Raw genomic sequence first — 21681 nt, 5'->3', positions numbered from 1 at the left:
ATGACTAATCCAAACTGAGATGTGCTGTAAGTATAAATTGCATGCCGCATTTCAAAGAGAAAGTAAAATATCTCATTAATAAAATTTTAATATTGATTACATGCTGAAATGACATATTTTGGACATACTGGGTTATATAAAAATATTATTAAAATTAATTTCACCTATTTCTTTTTACTTTTTTAATGTGACTACTAGACGATTTAAAATACATGGCTCACATTATATTTCTATTGGACAGTGTTGGTCTAGATCATTTACATTTATTATTGATATGGTTGGGCTTAAATCTATCATCTTGTTCTTTTTTTAAATTTGTCCCATTTGTTCTTTGTATCTTTTTCTTCTTTTCCCGCCTCTTTGGATTTTTAAAATTCCATTGTATCTTATTGGCTTATTAAATATACCCTTTTTTTTTGTTTTTTTAGTAGTTGCTCTAGGATTTACATTGTGTCTTTAACTTATCAAAGTCTATCTTCATATAACATCATACCACTTCATGCACAGCATAAGAGTCTTATAATAGTATGTACTTCCATTTTTGTCCCCTTCTTTGTGCCATGATTGTCATACATTTTATTTCTACATGTTGTAAATTCCACAGTATGTTGTTTTAGTTCTACTTTAATCAACTTTTAGAGTTATTAAAAAATGAGAGCATTTCTATTGCTCTTCATTCCTTTGTATAGACTGAAATTTCCATCTGTTTTCATCTATTTGACTATTATACATTTTAGGATGGAGTTTCTTCTACTTGGGTAGGATGAATTTCTTGAATTTGTCAGTTTAGTTTTCAAGTTTGGAAAAATCATCTACCATTATTTCTTCAAATACTTTTTCTAATACCACCTATGCCCCCACCTTTCCTCTGGGATTCTAATTACATGCTTAGAATGCTTGATATTTTCCCATAGCTCACTGATGGTCTTGCCATCTTTCTTGGCCTCTTTTCTGGATCTCATTTTAGACAGCTTCTATTGCTATATCTTTAAGTTCACAACTTTTTTCTTCTGAAGTTTCTAATCTACTATTAATACCACCTTATGTGTTTTTTATTTCAGATATATTTTTTTATCTCTAGAAGTTCAATTTGGGTCTTTTAAAAAATATCTTCCATTTTTCTCCCCACAATGTCCATTTTCCTCTACCCTCCTGAATATATGGAATATATTTATAAATACTTGTTTTAATACCCTTGCCTGCTAATTTTATCATTTTAGTCATTCCTGGATGTTTTTAGTGAATGGTTTTCTACCTCATCATAAATTACATTTTCCTTCTTCTTTGTATTCCTGGTAATTTTTGACCGGATGTTGGACATTGTAAATTTTATGTTGTTGGGTTTTGTTATTGCTGAGGTTTGTTGTACTACTTTAAATATTGTTGGGATTTTTTCTGTGACATAATTAACTTACTTGGATCAGTTTCAAGTTTTGAGACTTGTTTTTAAGCTTTGTTACAGTGGATCTAAAGCAGCCTTTATGCTACAGTCAGTTTGGTTCCACTCCTGAGGCAATACCATTCCGATGATTTTACTCCATGCCTTGTGACTTAGGCTTTTCCACTCTAACTGGCTGCAACACAAACTATTGGCTCCTGTGTTGACTCTAAGATTGTGCTGATGCCTTCTTTCTGGTGGCTCTTTCCCTAGCCTCTGGTAGCTTCTTCTCATACATGCACAGATTAGTACTCAGCCAAAGACTTGAGGGGAGCCCCTCTACATAGGCTCTGCCAGCCCCTCCCCACAACACACATACATCACCCAATAAGTGGAGAAATTAGAGCTTTTATTGTCCTTCTCCGACGGATCACTGTCCTGTACTGTTATCCAATGTTTAAAACTTATTGTTTCATATGTTTTGTCTAGTTTTCTAGTTAAGTTGAAATGGTAAATCTTGTTCCTTTTACTCTATCATGACCAGAAGCAAAAGTCAGTTCTATTTACTTGTATAACTAAATCATTTCCATGTACCTCTATAAAACAATCCGTAGTTCCTTACAGAAGCAAAACCATTTAGCTATCAAGAGAAACACAAACCCCAAAGCAGTCCTCTTCTCAGGATCATTAACTTAGAATCTTAAAGTTGGAAGGGATTCCAAAAGTCATCCAATTCAATCCTCAGGAATTAATAAATAATTTCTAGCATTGACACTCATTTGAAAATATTTCCTTCTGTTTCTTAATTGTGACTGCCAACCTACTTTTGCAACTAATTTCTCCCCTCTTTAAACCCTAGCCTCCTCCCCTATTTCTATTAATAACCAATCTCATCCAGTATAGAAATCCTCATCTACAATGTCTGGGATTTTATCAGTCTTCCTGCCTCCTTTTGTATTCTTTACAGGTAGCCAGTTCCCATATTACATTTTTGAGAGGTTTCAATTTTTTATATTGAGGTAAAATGTGAATCCATCAATCATTAGTCCTTTGCAGCTATACAGAATTTAACCAAATTCACCTATATAAATCCATTCATGAAAAAACTTTTGAAAGCTTATTCCATGTACAGGCACTCTAGTCTTCTTTTAGGAAAGAGACAGGGAAAGGTAGCCTAATGGCTTTCTGTTCATATCCCAAATATAGGATTTCTGGATTTTATTTTTCTTATAAACTGAATCTGATTCCTTTCACTTCCTGGCTCTTATATTTCTTGTCTATAAAATGGTAAGACTAATGTATCAGTCACTTTATTTTGAAGAAAAGTATTTTGAAGAAAAGTATACATCCTATGAAACTGATAAGAAATACAAAAAGAAGAAATATGGTTATTAATGAAAATATTTGAGGGAAGGAGAACAGGATTGATGAGAGGGTAAATTACTTCCAAAAGAAGACTAATAGTTTATGACTGAGAAACAAGTATTCTTATGTGAGTATCAATACTTAAGGATATCTAGTAATACTCCATCAGAATGTTAGCTTTTCAAGGGCAATAACTTTGAAAGCCCAAGAACTATGGTACTTTGAAAACAGTGCCTTTAAAAATAGTTCTAATCATTATGGACATGTGAATTGGCACCTACTTTCAAGGTTAACATTACTCTGAACTCAGAAGTACTCCCTACAAAAGTTATGAGTAGGTGTGGTAGGGATAAAGTAGACAAGGAATCATTCCTTCCCCTCATCTCCTCTAAATAATATAATTTCCATTAACTTTGCTTGCTAAAAATCCAGCCTCTGATGGGCCTAGGGAATGGAAAATATGTCCTGATGAATGCTGTCTCTGTAAGGGATCTCACTGAGGTAACTACCACAGTAAACAGCAAGAACTCAGTTCATATCCTACTCACTGCTGCCCCCTAGAAGGTTTTGCATAATTTACAACAGGCTAGAATAACTGAATCCTCCTCTCCAGCAATAGCAGGCAAAAAATGGCAAAAGACCACATATCTAAAACAACTTATTAGTGGATACTTTTGACTATCCTTGATTTTCATTTCCCTCTTTGATTTGGTGAGCTCTTTTTTTCTATTATTTGATCCAATGTTCCAATATCTGAGCCAGAGCCAGCAAAGGGAGTTTCCCTGAAAGAAAGACAGTATAAAACCATACCTTCCTTACTCTTCTGGGTCACAGATAATTTTCAGGGATGAAACTTTTATCTTGTAAACTGACCAGTAGCAAAAAGAATGATGCTAGTCCAGCTGACCCGAAAGAAAATCAACATCCTGGGCATGACATATGGTTCCTAAGTTCTATATGCCTGATCCTAAAACAGAATCTAATTTAAGATTCTGAAGCAGGATGATATAGTAGTTAAGACCCAATGCTTGGATCTGAATCTTGGCTCTACTATTTATTATCTACACAACCTGAAAATTTCTTAATCTTTCTATGCCTTGTTTCTTAATCTATAAATAGAGATGATAAAGCTATAATGTCTACCTCCAAGGACATGATGACTATTACATGAGCAGAACACACAAGACACTTAGAATAGTGCCTAACATGAGGTGAATGCTCAATAGATGTTAGCCATTATTATTTGGAAAGTCCTAAGCATACAAAACAGGATATGGGTATCTAGAATATTTAGTCCTTACTATACTGAGAATCTAAAAATCCTCCACAGCTGTAAAGCTTGAGTGCACCCTGAGGATGAGGCAGGGATGGATGCTCCTAGTGGGCCAAGAAAAGGAGGTACTTAGGAAAAGTCACCCAACCCAGTTCTCTCCTTTTGCTGTGAAAATATCCTTCTAAGATAAAAAAGGCACCTACAGGCTTAGAAATAGGATAGATCAGTTTAAAGATTGTAGTGTAATTAATATACATAAAATAATTATAATTGGGAGGTGAAGGCCATAACTTTGTTTTTGCCCAATATATCAAATATTTAATAATAATATAACTTTTCAATGTCATTTTAAAAAATATCATACGTAATTGGAGGCTATTTTAGAGGTAGAGAGGTAGAAAGGGAAGTAGAACTGGATTCCTATATAGAAATCTCAAAGTATTCCTTCATGCTGCAACATGGTCAGCTATTAAATACTCGCTCAGAAGATGTGAACTGCAGTGTGGGGTGTGAGAATACCAGTGAATGAATGTCCTTTTCTTCAGTGTTCAACTCTTCAATACAAAAAAAGGTAAATTCGGCAGTTCTCAGACTTTATTTTAAAATACATAAAAACCACCTGAAATGCTTGTTAAAAATGCGTATCTTCACCACACTCCCTCATACTTAGTCAGGAGAATGCAGAGGCCTGTGAAAGGTGATTCTAATGCAGGTCATCCAAGGACCACACTTTGAGAAATAGTGAGATAATGCCTTGATTTAATTTCCATTTAACGTTCACTTACTATTTGTATATAAAAATAGGTGCAAGATTACCTCATCATTGAGCCAATTCAGATGGTTTAGAGTTTGAATATCTTTGCGCGTAATGGTCAAACGGAATGCTTCACTAAGAACTTCATCCTGGTTCCCATTACGAAATACATTCTTTATTTCTTTCTCCATTTCCTAGGGAACCAAAAGGTGTTAGAGATCAAATACACACGACTCAAATCAGATTTCTCACCAAGCCCCATTTAAGCCCTAGACTCTAATCAACTATTTATCAATTTACTATTAATCAATTCACTTCTATCTAACGTTTTGGTTTCTCTTCCTTCCCGGTAATCTCCCTGATTACTTCTTTCCATTTCATCTAGTTCTCCCTTCTCTGTTTCTGCACATTTAGTTAGACCCTTGTTTCATATAAATTTCTAAAGTCTAGAATAACCTTGGGCTAACAAATTTGCTAAGCCCATCAGAAGACCTAACTACATTTTATATCACTGATCCAAATGATTTCCTGACAAACAGAATTTTTCATAAAAGGTAGTAAGGGAGTAAATGTGGTGTCTTTTAGATACTATTTTCCCAGAAAAAAATTTTTTAGATGTAAAATGTGAAATCTAGTACAACTATAATAACTGTGTTATGCTCACCAGCAAACTGTGTGGTAGTTTTTCAAAGACAAGTATGAATAAAGGAATAGATTATTTAAAAATGTACATAAGGCCGGGCGCGGTGGCTCACGCCTGTAATTCTAGCACTCTGGGAGGCCGAGGCGGGTGGATCGCTCAAGGTCAGGAGTTCAAGACCAGCCTGAGCAAGAGCGAGACCCCGTCTCTACTAAAAATAGAAAGAAATTATCTGGCCAACTAAAAATATACATATAGAAAAAAAATTAGCCGGGCATGGTGGCGCATGCCTGTAGTCCCAGCTACTCGGGAGGCTGAGGCAGTAGGATCGCTTAAGCCCAGGAGTTTGAGGTTGCTGTGAGCTAGGCTGACGCCACGGCACTCACTCTAGCCTGGGCAACAGAGTGCAAAAAAAAAAAAAAAAAATGTACATAAACTTCTATGTATTTTCAAAATTTTCTGTAATGGGTTTTGTTAATTAAAAAATAGTAAATCTCAGCTTACAATTTAATGTCAAATTACTGTACATGTGCATTAAATAAAAATTTATTAAATGTTTTCACTCAAGTTGCTATAAGTCACTCAACATTCTTTTAACAATTTTCAATAATACTTAAGGCCGGGCGCGGTGGCTCACGCCTGTAATCCTAGCACTCTGGGAGGCCGAGGCGGGTGGATCGCTCGAGGTCAGGAGTTCAAGACCAGCCTGAGCAAGAGTGAGACCCCGTCTCTACTAAAAATAGAAAGAAATTATCTGGCCAACTAAAATATATATATAGAAAAAAATTAGCCGGGCATGGTGGTACATGCCTGTAGTCCCAGCTACTGGGGAGGCTGAGGCAGTAGGATCGCTTAAGCCCAGGAGTTTGAGGTTGCCGTGAGCTAGGCTGATGCCACGGCACTCACTCTAGCCCGGGCAACAGAGCAAGACTCTGTCTCAAAAAAAAAAAAAAAAAATAATACTTAAAAAATAAAGCGAAGATTGATATGCAATGCAAATAAAAGCAGAAGTATGCAATAAAACTTAAATACCAAGTGTCCTATTGCTTTTATGTTCGAAATTTGTCAAAGCATTCTTTCTAAATATAATCCTTACTAGCGCAGAAATTTATAGTATGCAATTTACCTCTGTAATTTCAGGAAATTCATCTTCACTATCAGTTAATTTATGATCTTTTTTTTCTGTTTCTTGGGCAATCGTAACAGGGATCTCCTTTTCAAGAGGTACACGAAGATGCAGTTCTACTGAATCACGTACTGAATGTTCCTGTTCTTGCAATCTCTGAAAGACAGAACTTCAGAATAAGTGAATCATGTACTTTATGTTTCTGTTCTTGTAATCTTTGAAAGACAGAACTTCAGAATAAGTAGAATAAATGGAATAAATAGCTGTGATTAAAAAAAAAAATCACAAAAATATTACAGATGCTCCTCAACTTATGATGGGGCTACATCCTGATGAACCCATTCTAAGTCAAGGAGTATACTGAAATGCTTATAGCTTTCACACCATCGTAAAGTAGAAAAGTATAAGTCGAACTATTATGACGTCAGGGACCATCTGTATTTGTCTTCTGTATACTGAGTAGTACTGACTGGACAGACCAAGAGCATATACCACTTATCATAAAATGCTATTCTACTATACAATCTTGCAATTACAACAGCAATTATTCAAATCTGGATAATCTTCCAAAATAATTTCAACTCAGATGTGCTATTTATTTATAATATTATCCCAATTTTTTTACCTGGTTTTGAAGCTGTAATGCCAGTGCTTTCTGCTCTTCAATCTGGCGCCATCTTTCCCGTGCTCGAGAATCATAAACACTAGTTCTAGGAAATGAAAAGGAAAGTGACACAACCGTGGACCACCCTCTTAGCATCAAACACATTGTTGATGCACAGCGAGTATTAAATACAGAACCCTCACAAAGAGGGTCTAAAATCCTTACACTAACTTATTACCACACTTACATTTTAAGACATAGAGCGAAACCACATGGTGTGACTCAAATTATTCTACCATTTCTACTGAAATGATTAAAAATATTGGTGCTGCTAAATGTGAACAGATAACTTTTGTGAATTTTTATAAATATGTAGTTCTCATAACATGCTTCTAAGATTATTGTTGAAATCCAAAAATGGGATTGAACTCCAAAGAAGTAAATCATACAAGATATAACTGAGGTTTAATTCAAATATTGTATTTTTGATGGTTTATTTTTTTAAAAAAATTATCAAGACCAGGGCATTTGGATAACTTAAAATGAGTTCCTAAAACTGGAGACTAAATGCTTCCAGTGATTTTGCAAGCTCCAGAAATATGAATTATTCCACAAATTAGTTTTACTAATGTCAAAATAAGGGCATTTATTTTCCTTTCTATATAATAACTAACCTTGAAATATTTTGCCAATTCAATTTGGCTTCAATAATTGTTATAGAGTTAATAAACACAAGTACAGAAATGTTCCAACTCCAACAAAATTTTAAAAGCCCAACAACTTAGAAGAGTATAAATAGGTAATTCTTATTGACTAAAAATAAGCAAGGTGATCAGCTAATTGTTTGATTTCTTCTAATTGAAAATAAAGTGATTGAGAAGGAAAAATGGTACCAAAAATAAATAACTTACAATTCTTTGATCCATAGCTCTGCCTGGAAGAAAGTAGGACTGTATGTAGGAAAAGAAAAATATGACAAATGAGCAAGAAGGCTTATAAGAAAATTCAAATATTTTCACCAACAAAAGCAATCATTTAAATAGTTTATAAGAGCGCTCTGTAAGTATAGAATAAGTAAAAGCTACCTAAATGACATAAAATAATTGTAACTGGGAATTAAAGGAACACAAATATGAGTCAATTGCATATCTATTACTTTAAAAGACCCAAAGTTCAGAAGAAAAATTAAGTTTAGTATGGCTCCTTACTTGCATGAAACCAACATTATGTGAAAGAGTACATCATTTCTCAAGATAGTATATTAACCTGGAACATTACTCCTCCCAAATGGTTCAGACAGACAGATTTACTAGAAATCCCTACCCACAAAATAATACACATCAAATGGCTAACAAGTCAATAAGCCAAAGCAAAGAATTAGCAACACAACTCTACGCCAAAGATGAGGGGCCAATTCTAGTCCATGTGGCTCTTGCTGACACAATCCAAGTGAATAATGCTTAGCAGAGTCACAGGTCATTAATTGTTCTAGGGCCTCTCATTTTTCTCAAACTTCCTCATGTCCTTGTAAACCCCTAACTAAGGGATCTATCACAGAAACAAATGGAATAAGAATGAACACTTTTCCAAAGAAAACTTTTAAATATACAGAACAGGTACACAGAGCATCAAATTGGGATTTAAGAGACCTAAATCTCCTGGAGGTGTCCCTGATTAGCTTTATGACTTTGAGCAAGTCACTTCACTTCTACGGGCCCTGGCTTTTGGATTTGTAAAATATAGTGGGTAGAGTTCTTTTCAGTTCTTAAATCTCTACAATATGTCCTAGTGAGGCCATGAACAAAGGCTCAGAAGGTATCCCTTGCTCCTTAGCCTAATTTTTGAGATTAGTATTCCCAATCATCCTTAGTTTGGGATTTAGCAATGAAAATGCTGTTCTATTGCCTCCCCGTTGTCATTGAGGTCAATGAAGGCCTATCTCCTTGGTACAGTGAACAATGGATATATCAAGATAGAAAGCCATAGAAACAGTGGTAGCACTGTGAAAGGCTATTTAGTTTGTGATACTGAAAATAAACATGAGAACATACTTATTACACAATATAAAGATGGGACAAGAATCACCTAGAATTCCATAGTAATGGATCATGCTACTCAAATCTGTTTCTCTTATTAAAATATAAACTTAACGAGGACAGGAATATTTGGGGTTTTTTGTATACTACTCTATCCTCTGCAACTAGAATAATGCCTGGCACATGGTGGGCACTCAGTATTTGTTGAATAAACACATAATGTAGGGGCAAGCACTTTTCTTCAATGGACTCAGGTATCCACTGGCTCAGGAAAGCAAAACAGAAGTGTGCTTTTCCAAAGAGATTATGTGTTATTTCTCATATAATTGAGGCATACAGTAATAATCACTGCAACTATTTTTTGAGCACCTAGTGTTCTACATGTAAAACTCTACTCAGTGTTTTACATTAGTTAAGCCTCATGATAATCCCCATATTATTTAAACCTCAACATAGTATCTAACAAGGAATTACTACTCATACTGTACAGAAAAGGAAAATGAGTTTCAGAAGGATAATTTCTCTTGGAAGAGCCAGCATTAGAAATCTTATCTGTCCAATTCCAAAGACTATATTCTTTTTACTAGTGTTAAAATGCCTTTCAACAGACCAAAGCATTAAACAAAAAGGGAAAAAATGAGTACTTGGGCTACTCAAAAGAGAATTTCTGTAGGAAATTCATTTATTTAGTACAGATTCATTTATTAAGCACTCATCGGATGCCAGGCACTTTGATCAGCACTGGGTAATAAGTGCAAAGGTATTAGTAACAAAAAGGTAGAGGTATGCAGGGAAAAGCTAATATTATCTGGAGAAGTCAGAGAAACCTTCTGAGAAAAAAAATAACACCTCATTAAATTTTGAAAAGCAAAACAAAGAGTTTACTAAGTGGACAAGGAGAGAAACGGAATTCTAGGCAGAAGAGGGATCAGAATACATGAAGGAACAGAGGTATGAAACAGCATGGCATATTCTGGGAAATAAGGGCAGATCTTCATTACTGGAACTTAACTGAGAGGCAGTGGTAGAAAATTAAGAATAGAGAGGCAATCAATCGAGCCTTGGCAGAGTAGGTGCCAACATCAACAAACAGCATCACTCAAACAGCCTAACCCAACACACCATTTCTCCTTCCATCTCATTCTTCAGTCATCACTTATGAGAAATCCTCTGTAAAGGAAAGGCAGACTTAGGAAAGAACCATTAAGAGAATGAGACCCCTCTTAACCTGAGATCAACTTCTTCCCAAAAAAGAATACCCACTTTAAGTGCTTCAGGTGAAACACTTATAAAAATAAGTGCTTAATCTGCAAGTTAATCTTCACAATTCAAAAGTAACATATTAATACTGGCATTTTATTGATAAGGAAACTTGAGATTCAGAGGAGTAACTAGTCCAAAGTTACATGATTCCTGGAAAAGCCAAGATCAGAAGCCAGGTTTGACTCCAAGAAAACAGAAGAAATAAAGAATCCAAACTGTGACATCTCCCTGACAGACTTAACAAATAGAGAATTTTAAGAAATAATCTAATGCTTGGAACATATAGGAGAGCTGCAAAGAAGTAGGGGAACTGAGATAAGAAAGCACATTTCATTATCCCTAATCTTCTCAAAGGAAACTGATATTATCATCATCCTAGCAAGTGAATTACCAAGGCCATATAAGGCAAAGACATAGCATCATAGTAACCTTTAGGAACCTATTGGATTCTAGAGGAAGAACTATTTGATGCCTCACAGAGAAGTTTCACATAGAAGATCATATTTGACCAAGCACGGTGGCTCACACCTGTAGTCCTAGCACTCTGGGAGGCCGAGGTGGGAGGATCACTGGAAGCCATGAGTTCGAGACCAAAAGATCATGTTTGAATTGAGACTTAAAAGATAAGAAAGAGACTAATGACAGACAAGTTGAGGTAGGGAGGACATTCTAGGCAGAAGGAACAATGAACTTGAAGGCAAGAAAATGCATATCACATTTACAAACTGAAAATAGTCCAGCATACAAAAACACACAGAAGAGTCCCATATTTCCATATGGCTCCGTCTCTCACCTCCATCATGTCTATACTTAAATGTCACTTTATCAGAGACTTGCACTGAACACCCTAGATAAATAGTGTCCCCTCAACCCTAGTCTACATATCATCCTACTTCAGTTTTCTTCACAGTATTTATCACCACCAGGCATATGTTTATTCGCTTATTGTTCACTATCTGTCCTCCACCTTTCCCCTCAACTACAATGCAAGCTCCTTGAGAATAGAGACTTCATCCTGTTCACTGCTATTATCCCCAATGTATATACTTAGTACCTGGCACACACTAGCCTCTCAATAAATGATTGCTAAAGGAGAAAGAATATACAATAGAAAAGTGAGGCTTATGAAGGAAGTGCTTTGTATACCATATTAAGGAACCTGAGCTTAATTCTATGTCTGATAAGCCACCCTTGAAGGAATTTAATAAATGATCATAAAACTCCTTTAAAGAATGATCAGATATGAATTTTAGAAAGATCACTCTGATTGCAGCATGGAAGAGAGACTAAAGAACAAAGCAGAAGAATGGATTAGAGAACATGGTATGGTGGAAAATGGAATGAAGAACAAAATGGAGGCTGAAGGAAAGAAGAACAACTCAAAAGTCATTGAAATAATTCAAATAATACATTAGAGATGTCTGAATTGAGGCACTTTTACTTTTATAATACATAACTTTTAGTGAAGAAATTGTGATTAAAGAAAGGGAAAATAATATGTTAAGAATGACCTTTCTCCAAAGTTTACCTGGGAGTTGGAGTCTGGGAATCTTTCACTTTCAGTAAAATCACAGAATCTGATCCTAAATGAAGAAACACAGAGCATTTCATTATTAATAAAATGCCACACAGTTATACTTTCTAGATGTCTTAGCTTATGTTCCTATACTTTGTTATATTCTATTTCCACAAAAATAACATAGCATAAGGACAAAGGTAAGATGGAAGAGAAAGAGAGGCAAGTCCATTTTCATCAAGACCAGAAATAGGTCTTAGGGAATTGCTTGATTCACAGAGTTGCTCAGAAACACAAGCATATTTGCCCTTCAGCATCTACTTCTGTGCTGCTTCTGTTTCAGGGGAACAAGACATGCCAGGATTTCTTAAAAGCCTTTACAGTAGTCCCCCATTATCCGTGGGGTTTTGCTTTGTGCGCTTTCAGTTACTCATGGTCAACTATGGTCCAAAAATATTACATGGAAAATTCCAAAAAGAAACAATTAGTTTTAAACTGTGCACCATTCTGAGTAGTATGATAAAATCTCACACTGTCCAGCTTTATCCCAGGCGTGAATCATCCCTTTGTACAGCGTATCCACACTGTATGTAACACCTGCCCATTAGCCATCTCGGTTACCAGATCAACTGTCTCAGTACAGGAATACTTGTGTTCAAGTAAACCTTATTTTACTTAATAATATCCTTGAAGTGCAAAAGTAGATGCTAGCAACTGAGATATGCCAAAGAGAAGCTGTAAAACATACTTCCTTTAAATGCAAAGGAGAAAGTTCTCCACTTAATAAGAGAAAAAAACCTTTTTTACAGTATATTGTTATAATTATTCTATTTTCTTATTAGTTATTATTGTTGTTAATCTCTTACTGTGCCTAATTTATAAATTAAACTTTATCATAGGTATGCATGTGTAGGAAAAACATAGTGTATATAGTGTACTATCCATGGTTTCAGGCACCCACTGGGAGTCTCAGAATACATCCACCATGGATACGGGGGAGACTATGGTAGTTCATGATCTACAATGAGACTGAATTAAGTGAGCGAAGGAAAGGGAAGGGGCAGGAGAAAAAGAACGGTAGAAAGGGGAAGAGGAGAAAGGAACAGTTAAGGTGGAGAGGAGGGGGACAGGGAGAGAAAAAGAACTATAGGAGTCTAAAAAGTAAATTTTTTCAATTTTTTCTAAATTTTTTCAATTTTTTCTAAATTTTTTCATTCTATTATTTATTTTCTCTATTGAATACTCCTGAATGGCAGGAATCATGTACTTCTGAAGTGTTATGATTAGAGTATTTATTAAATGACACAAATAATTAAATAGTGCAACGTAGCATATTTTCTTGTTTAGTTGTATCTAATATCTACCACACAATGTATTTTTTTGAGGTTAAAGGGCTCTTTTTACTTTTTTAAAAAAATGACAGTTCTCAATAAATCACCTTAAAAAATGTAATACATTAATATGTGTTCATGAATATATATAGCTATATAATGATGCCACCAAAAATTTTAATCCCCAAGTGAGAATTTTCAGAAAGTGATGAGTAGATTTAAAAAAAAAAAAAAATCAAATGACTTGAGGAAGGAGGGGAGAGCCGTAAAGGCTGATGCTCCACCTATCAAATGTTTCCTAACGTCTAACCACTTAACCTAAAACTTGCTTTAAGTTACATACCTAAGTACATAGCATAAATATATATATAATATACACCTAAAGAAGGGATAGACTAAGAAACAAAGAAATCTATTATAGCAAAATCTTAATTAACTGGAATGCTAAGAGACTGAATATTTTAGCTGAAAGTTAGGTGGAAAATTCCTTTTGTTTCCAAAACTTGCTGACAACCATTCTAAAGTGCATAAACCTACTATATAGGTTTAGTAAGTATTACATGGTAATTAAGTTTATATACTTTAATATTTATTTGATATTTCAAAACACCTAGAACTTCAGAGTTCTTAACTATCGCTGTAAAGTAATAGAAACGAGAAAGAGATGAAGCAATTAGGTTGAATAATAGACTCTACCCAGGAAGTTAATCGTTTAAATAAAATATTATATCAAATCATTTGCATCTTGATAGATGAAAAAAGAGTACCTTATTTGTAGGTTTAGTTTACTCATGGCATGCTTAACTGATTACTTGTAAAGTATCTTACAATTGGGTATGCCTCATCTGAAGTGGCTGGGACCAGAAGTGTTTAAAATTTCAAATTTTTTCAGATTTTGGAATATCTGCATTATAGCAGTTGAGCATCCCAAATGTGAACATCCAAAATCTGAAATGCTCCAATGAGCATTTCCACAGAACATCATGTTGGCACTCAAAAAGTTTTGCATTTTGGAACATTTTAGATTTTGGATTTGGATGTTCAACTCATATATGTTAATTTACATGTATATTATAATGTTACCTGTAATGGAGCCAATAAACAACTAGCTACTAGGATTAAAAATATAGTTATACGATACCATTTTTACCTTCGGATTGTGTATTTGAAGCTGATAAGTTATCTGGCTGATGGGGAAGAGAGTGGTGATGGTGGGGTTGGTGGAGAAGATCAGACTCTTTGGATCCAAATGCAACATCTGGGGCATAAGATGATAGGGAGTATACACTGCGGGATAGCTGTTCCTGGGCAGTTAAAATGCTGGCAGATCCAGATGACGAAGTATCAGAGCCAATGATTTGAGATGCACAAGAATTTCCATTTTTAAACAAGGAGTCGTTCAAAGTATTCTTACTGGAACTAAGACATCGAGACCTAGCAAGAGAAGAATATAGTTTCAATATCAAATAACAAATTGTAGAATTAAATTCATCTGAAATATGTGTCTATGACTTACAGGTGTAAAGGAAAATGTGTGGTAGGTTTGGCTACAGAAAACTGTTTCCCTGTGACCATCTGTAGCAGTTGTCTGTAAATCTCCCTCTCTTCTTCTTGAACTGTCTATAAGAGGAAAAAAAAATTTAAACATAACCAATAAGGCATGCATTTCTCAAAGTAGCATCTAGACGGGATTCCAGAAGCTCTGCCCAAAGCTCATGCAGAGTCCTGAAGATAATTAAGAATTACAGTACATTAAGGATATTCTAGAAAATTATCAAGTGTGCATAAGAGGAGCTGAGTAAATACCAGATAGTACATTTTGGAAAATATATGTGTATAATAGTGCAGAGAAGCTACAGGATACGAAACCAGAAGGCCAGTAAGCAATCACTTTTGAGTGAAATGATAAAGAGTCCTAGAAATAAAATATTTGAGGACCTCTAAATTAGGATTCCAACAAATCCCCTGATTCCTGATACCTGTTAGAAAAATCACAAAGGAGTAACCAGAACAGTCAAGATCAGTTAGAGAGAAATATCTTGCCAACAGTTTCCTATTCTGGCTAAGTACGAGTATTTTCCAGAGATGGTTTTCATCTCCAACTTTTTCCCCTGTAAGTCCCAATTCTAAATTTAGGGAAAACCACATACTCCCTAACATTCATTCCTTGCCTTGAACACCTGCTATGCTCCAATCACTAAAGATATTGCACTGAATAAAATACAGTTCCTGTACTTGTGGAGTTTACATTACAGTTAAAGGAACAGACAAAAAATTTGGAAGTCCGGAACAAAATTAAAGAGTAAGGAAATAGAAAGTGATGGAGGGGGAATAGCGGGAACAGGTAATATTTCTCTAAAAAGGTACTATTTCAGCAGGAACTTAAACCAAAGGAGGAAGTAAGTGATAGAAATATATAAAAGAGTATTCCAGATAGAGGAACAACAAATGCAAAACCCTGAGACAAGAATATGCTTAATGTTTTCAAAAAATAGTAAGGTCTACATGAATGAGAATAGGAAGAAATGAGGTCACTTAGTAGAGAACCAGATAACATAAGAACTTGAAACCCTGGCAAAACATCTACTCTATATAGATCCCCTGATGCAATGGGCTGTGTTCACTAAGTAATATGCCCCAGTAATTTTTTTAAATCTTATATATTGTTTAAACCACCAATCTTCACAAAATAATTTTAAACATTGTATCAGGGATAGCAGCATCTTGCTGCATTTCAATATGTGCATAAGCAATTTATTCAACTACAAATGTTTGTTAAAAGCAGAATGAATTAAGCAATTAACTATACAAAGGTAAACAGACACTAAGTTTTTTCTTCTTGAACCTTTTTTTTTTTTTGCTACATAGTAAACTATAATTATATCGTCAGTATGTTACTGATCTACTGGAATACACCTGAACTGTGAGGAATGACAATTCTCCATGAGAAAGAGCGATCCTTAAACTTAAATAAATTCAGTGATAAGACAAGGAAGAACTAGTTGAGCATTTGGTAGAAGAATGGACTCAAAAGAAAAACAAACTTGCAATGGACTGTGTGAAAAAAAAATAACCCCCATTATTTTCTCCCTCAGACATTAATATTGTACTCAAGATTATGGTGGGCTCCTTTTCTAGTACTTGTGAAAGAGACTATCCACAGTATTGGGAAGGCACCTCAGTGACAGTACAAAAATAATGGTTAGAAAAAGACAATTACCAGGTATAAATTACTATCAATAACCAAATCGGTATTGATAGTATTATTGGCTATCCTACTGGAGAGGATATGAGTACTTGAGAAATAAATTTAAAAACCAAAATTAAAATAAATGCCTCCTTATTAAAATCTAAAATTGCCATTACAAAGATTAAGTAGACAGCAGAATGAAGTATCATTACAGATTATTGGATTGTAAGAGATTTGTCAACCAACTTCATAGTGATCTACACACAAAAAATCCATGTGTTATCTGGCACTTTACTGACCAGAATTTTTGCATACCTTCCAATGCAAATCTTGACTCCATTTTTCTACTACACCAAATAACCTAATCACAATACAATAGAATTAATGGGTGATTTTCAGGGTGGAAAGATGACAGAAGGAAAGAGAAATCAGACCACCTGGGTCATGGAAATTAACTCTTAATTAAAAAGCATTTTACTTCATTTTTATTGTCCCACCAAACTGGATTTTAAAAAAAAGCTTTGACTATATTTTTACATCATAGAGAGCAAAGTAAAGCAGATAAACTGGTATGAGAGGTTACTTTGCATAGTACCTCTTTGTACTAAGGGAATGTTGAGAAAAAAAAAAAAAAAAGCATTCCCATCACATAAAGACCTCAAGAGAATGCTGAGAAAAGTGAGATAGTAAGAGTCTTTGTGCTTTACTAAAGATATCAACCACAACACATTAAAAACACTTCTCTCCTCCCTCACATCACACAGCAAAATGTTTTCTTAAATAAACTTTTATACTTACAAATAAGACAAGAACCAAGAAGCCATAAAATGACTTCGCTAATGCAAATTATGAAAAATCTAGATTAATGCAATGCAAAGAACTTAAAAGCTAATTTAACACACAAAAGTCCCCCACGAATAATTTTCCCCAATAAACATATTTTCAAAGAAAAGCTTCTGAGCCCAAACAACCTCACGTAGTCATTAGACAACATAAAATGAACAGGAATAAGTTATCCACATTCCAGATAATTTTCTGAGGTCTTTTTAAGCCTCATGTTTTCAGTTTAAACTAATTTATGGTTTTAGAAGGTACAGTTAAGAACTTTTCACTGATATACAGGCTAAGTTGGAGATCACAAGGTTTTTTTTTTTTAATAATGGACAGTACTTTTCTTTTTTGTGTTTCATTAAAAACAAAAAAAACATTGGGTATGTTCTATTCCATTTAAAACCACTTCAGACAAAAAATGGTTTAACTCTTTGAAAATTATAAATTCACAATTTATAATTATATAAATTTATGGGATATAAAGCAATGTTATAATTTATGAATACAATGTGGAATAATGAAATCAAGCTAGTTAATACACCCCTTATGTCAAATATTTAACATTTTATACGATAACATTTGAAATTTATTGTCTTAGCAACTTAAAAATGTACAATACTCTACTAACTATATTTACCACCCTGTGAGAGAGAACTAAAAAACCGCATACTCTATCTGCTTGAGATTTTGTACTTTTTAATCATCATCTTCCCATTACTGCACTCCAGACTTTGTAACCACCATTCTACTCTCTGCTTCTATGAGTTCAATTATTTTAGATTCCATATATAAGTGAGAACATGCAATATTTGTCTTTCTGTGCCGACTTATTTCACTTAGCATAATGCTCTTCAATTCCATCCATGTTGTTGCAAATAACAGAATTTCCTTCTTTTTAAAGGCTGAATAGAATTCCATTGTGAAGCTATTCCACATTTCCTTTATACATTCATCTGTTGATGGACACTTAAGTTGATGTCCTAACTTGGCTATTGTGAATAGTGCTTCAATGAACATGGGGGTACAGACATCTCTTTGACAAACTGATTACAAATCTTTTAGGTAAATATCCAGAAGTGGAATTACTGAATTGTGTGGTAATTCTATTTTTAATTTTTTGAGGAACTTCCATACTGTTTTCCATAATGGCTGTACTAATTTACATTCCCACCAGTAGACTCAATAGTTCCCTTTTCTCCACATCCTCACCAACACTAGTTATCTTTCATCTTTTTGATAAAAGCCATTCTAACAGGTATGACACGATATCTCATGGTGGTTTAATTTGCATTTCTAATGATTAGCAATGAGTATTTTTTCATATATGTGTTAGCCATTTGTATGTCTTCTTTTGAGAAATGTCTATTCAGGTCCCTTGCCCATTTTCAACTGGGTTTTTGTTCTCTTGCTATTGAGTTGCTTGAGCTCCTTACAATATTGGATCTTAATCCCTCATAGAATGTATGGCTTGCGAATATTTTCTCCCAAACCATAGGTTGTCTCTGTACAGTTTCCTTTGCTGTACAGAAGTTTTTAGTAATCCCATTTGTCTATTTTTGTTTTTCTTTGTTTTTTTTTTTAACAGGGTCTTGCTGTCACCCAGGCTGGAGAGCAGTGGCATCATCATAGCTCAAACTCCTGGGCTCAAGCAATCCTCTTGCTTCAGCCTCCCAAGTGGCTGGGACTATAGGTACACGCCACCACACTCTGCTTATTTTTGGGTTTTTTTGCCTGTGCTTTTAGGTTCAAATCCAAAAAAATCAATGTCCAGACCAATGTTGTATACTTTTTCCTGTTTTCTTCTAGTAGTTTTAGAGTTTCTAGTCTTACATTTAAGTATTTTTAATCCATTGAGTTGATTTTTGTATATGGTATGAGATAAGGATCCAATGTCTCTCTGCATACAGAAATCCAATTTTCCTAACACCATTTATTAAAGAGATTGCCCTTTTTCCTTTGAGTATTCATAGGACCTTTGTCAAAACTCAGTTGACTGGCTGGGCACGGTAGTTCACACCTGTAATCCTAGCACTCTGGGAGGCCGAAGTGGGAGGATCGTTTGAGTTCAGAAGTTCAAGACCAGCCTGAGCAAGAGCAAGACCCTGTCTCTACTAAAAATAGAAAAGAAATTAGCTGGACAACTAAAAATATATAGAAAAAATTAGCTGGGAATGGCGGCATGTGCCTGTAGTCCCAGCTACTCGGGAGGCTGAGGCAGTAGGATTGCTTGAGCCCAGGAGTTTGAGGTTGCTGTGAGCTAGGCTGATGCAACAGCACTCTAGCCTGGGCAACAGAGTGAGACTCTGTCTTCAAAAAAAAAAAAAGAAAATCAGTTGACCCTACATGCATAAGTTCATTTCTGGGTTCTCTATTTTGTTCCATTGGTCAATGTGTCTTATTTTTTTGCCAATACTATGCTGTTTTAAATACTACAGCTTTACGGTATAGTTCGAAATAAGGTAGCATGATACTTCCAGCTTTGTCCTTTTGGCTCATGATTACCTTAACTAGTCAGGGTTTTCTGTGATTCTACATGAATTTTAGGATTGTTTTTTCTATTTTTATGAAAAAATGACACTGAAATTTTGATACAGATTGCACTGAATCTGTAGATTGCTTAGGGTAGTATGGAGTAGTATGGACATTTTTTTTTTTTTTTGAGACAGAGTCTCGCTCTGTTGCCCGGGCTAGAGTGAGAGCCATGGCGTCAGCCTAGCTCACAGCAACCTCAAACTCCTGGGCTTAAGCGATCCTATTGCCTCAGCCTCCCGAGTAGCTGGGACTACAGGCATACGCCACCATGCCCAGCTAATTTTTTCTGTATATATTTTTAGTTGTCCATATAATTTTCTTGCTATTTTTAGTAGAGACGGGGTCTCACTATTGCTCAGGTTGGTCGCGAAATCCTGACGTCAAGCGATCCACCCGGCTCGGCCTCCCAGAGTGCTAGGATTACAGGCGTGACCCACCGCGCCCGGCCAGTATGGAAATTTTAACAGTATTAATTCCTCCAGTCCATAAACACAGGATAGCTTTCCATTTGTGTCTTTTTCAATTTCTTTTATCAATGTTTTATAGTTTTCAGTGTACAGGTCTTTTATCTCCTTGGTTAAATTTATTCCTAAGTATTTTATCTTTTTGTAAGCTACTGTAAATGGGATCATTCTCTTAACTTCTTTTTCGGATAGTTCACTGTTAGTGCATAGAAATGCTACTGATTTTTGTGTGCTGATTTTGTATCTTTCAACTTTACTATATTCATTTATTAGTTCTAATAGTTCTTTGGTAGAGTCTGTAGGGTTTTCTATATATAAGATCATGTCATTAGCAAACAATGACAACTTCACCTCTTTGTTTCTCAGAAGAACATATGTAACATTTGGCTTTACCAAAAATGAAAGTTACTTGAAACTTCAAACATAATCTTTTTTTGGAGTATATGGTACTATAAAATAAAAGAAAACATCTTCCTCTATACATTACTTATTAAGTTTTTTACTGAGTAAGAAAATTAGGAAATCAAGAGGAATGGAATAAGTAAATGGATAATACGTTAAAGTTAAAGAAGTTGGCTACTGTTACATTTTCAAACCTAATAAAAGACAAAGCAAAGTTTTAGAAAGTATAAGGGTCATTAAAGTGCTGAATTCTATTAAGAAAAAGTGACAGATTTCTGCAATTAGGTGAAGTTTTTGTAAGAGGCTCCACCCTAAAACAACTGTAAAATTATAAAAATTTTCTATTTATTTTTTTTATTTTTTGGAGACAGAGTCTCACTCTGTTGCCCAGGCTAGAATGCCATGGCATCAGCCTAGCTCACAGCAACCTCAAACTCCTAGGCTCAAGCAATCTTCCTGCCTCAGCCTCCCAAGTAGCTGGGACTACAGGCATGCACCACTGTGCCCGGCTAATTTTTTCTGTATATATATTTTTAGTTGTCCATATAATTTCTTTCTACTTTTAGTAGAGATGGGGTCTCGCTCTTGCTCAGGCTGGTCTTGAACTCCTGAGCTCAAATGATCCACCCGCCTCGGCCTCCCAGAGTGCTAGGATTACAGGCATGAGCCACCGCACCCGGCCAAATTATAAAAATTTAACAAAGAACACAAAATGAATTTTTAGAAGTAACATTATACACAATCCCCCTAATTTTCATTTTGTTTAAAGTAATACCTTTATACCATAACAAATAAATTGTTAAGTATGAAAAGTGCAAAATTCAATAATTTTCTGTTAAGTCCAAAAAGCTTGGTTTATCACAAAATTGTAAAGCATTTAAAAAAAAATAAAACCATCGCTGTCATCTATTACCAAGTGCAACACCTTTAAATGTTGCTCAGTAAACTGCAGAGAAGTATGTCTGGAAACAACATA

At 35.0% G+C, this 21681-nt stretch overlaps 1 protein-coding gene across 4 annotated transcripts in view; it reads right to left on the bottom strand.

Annotated features, from left to right (window-relative positions):
• SENP1 (SUMO specific peptidase 1) overlaps window positions 1-21681 on the bottom strand; it is a 76286-nt gene that overhangs the window by 34823 nt on the left and 19782 nt on the right. For all 4 annotated transcript variants that reach the window (XM_045555075.1, XM_045555076.1, XM_045555074.1 and 1 more), the window contains 7 exons: window positions 14803-14906; window positions 14437-14720; window positions 11968-12022; window positions 8052-8090; window positions 7162-7246; window positions 6537-6692; window positions 4833-4964 (listed from right to left, as the gene is read on the bottom strand). In XM_045555075.1, the coding sequence (XP_045411031.1) occupies window positions 4833-4964; window positions 6537-6692; window positions 7162-7246; window positions 8052-8090; window positions 11968-12022; window positions 14437-14720; window positions 14803-14906 (855 nt within the window). The remainder of the gene's footprint in view (window positions 1-4832; window positions 4965-6536; window positions 6693-7161; window positions 7247-8051; window positions 8091-11967; window positions 12023-14436; window positions 14721-14802; window positions 14907-21681) is intronic.

This window comes from Lemur catta, chromosome 6 (genome assembly GCF_020740605.2).
Source record: "Lemur catta isolate mLemCat1 chromosome 6, mLemCat1.pri, whole genome shotgun sequence".
Lineage (NCBI taxonomy): Eukaryota > Metazoa > Chordata > Mammalia > Primates > Lemuridae > Lemur > Lemur catta.
Note: the sequence above shows the minus strand (reverse complement) of the source record. Positions and strands in the feature narration are given on the sequence as shown.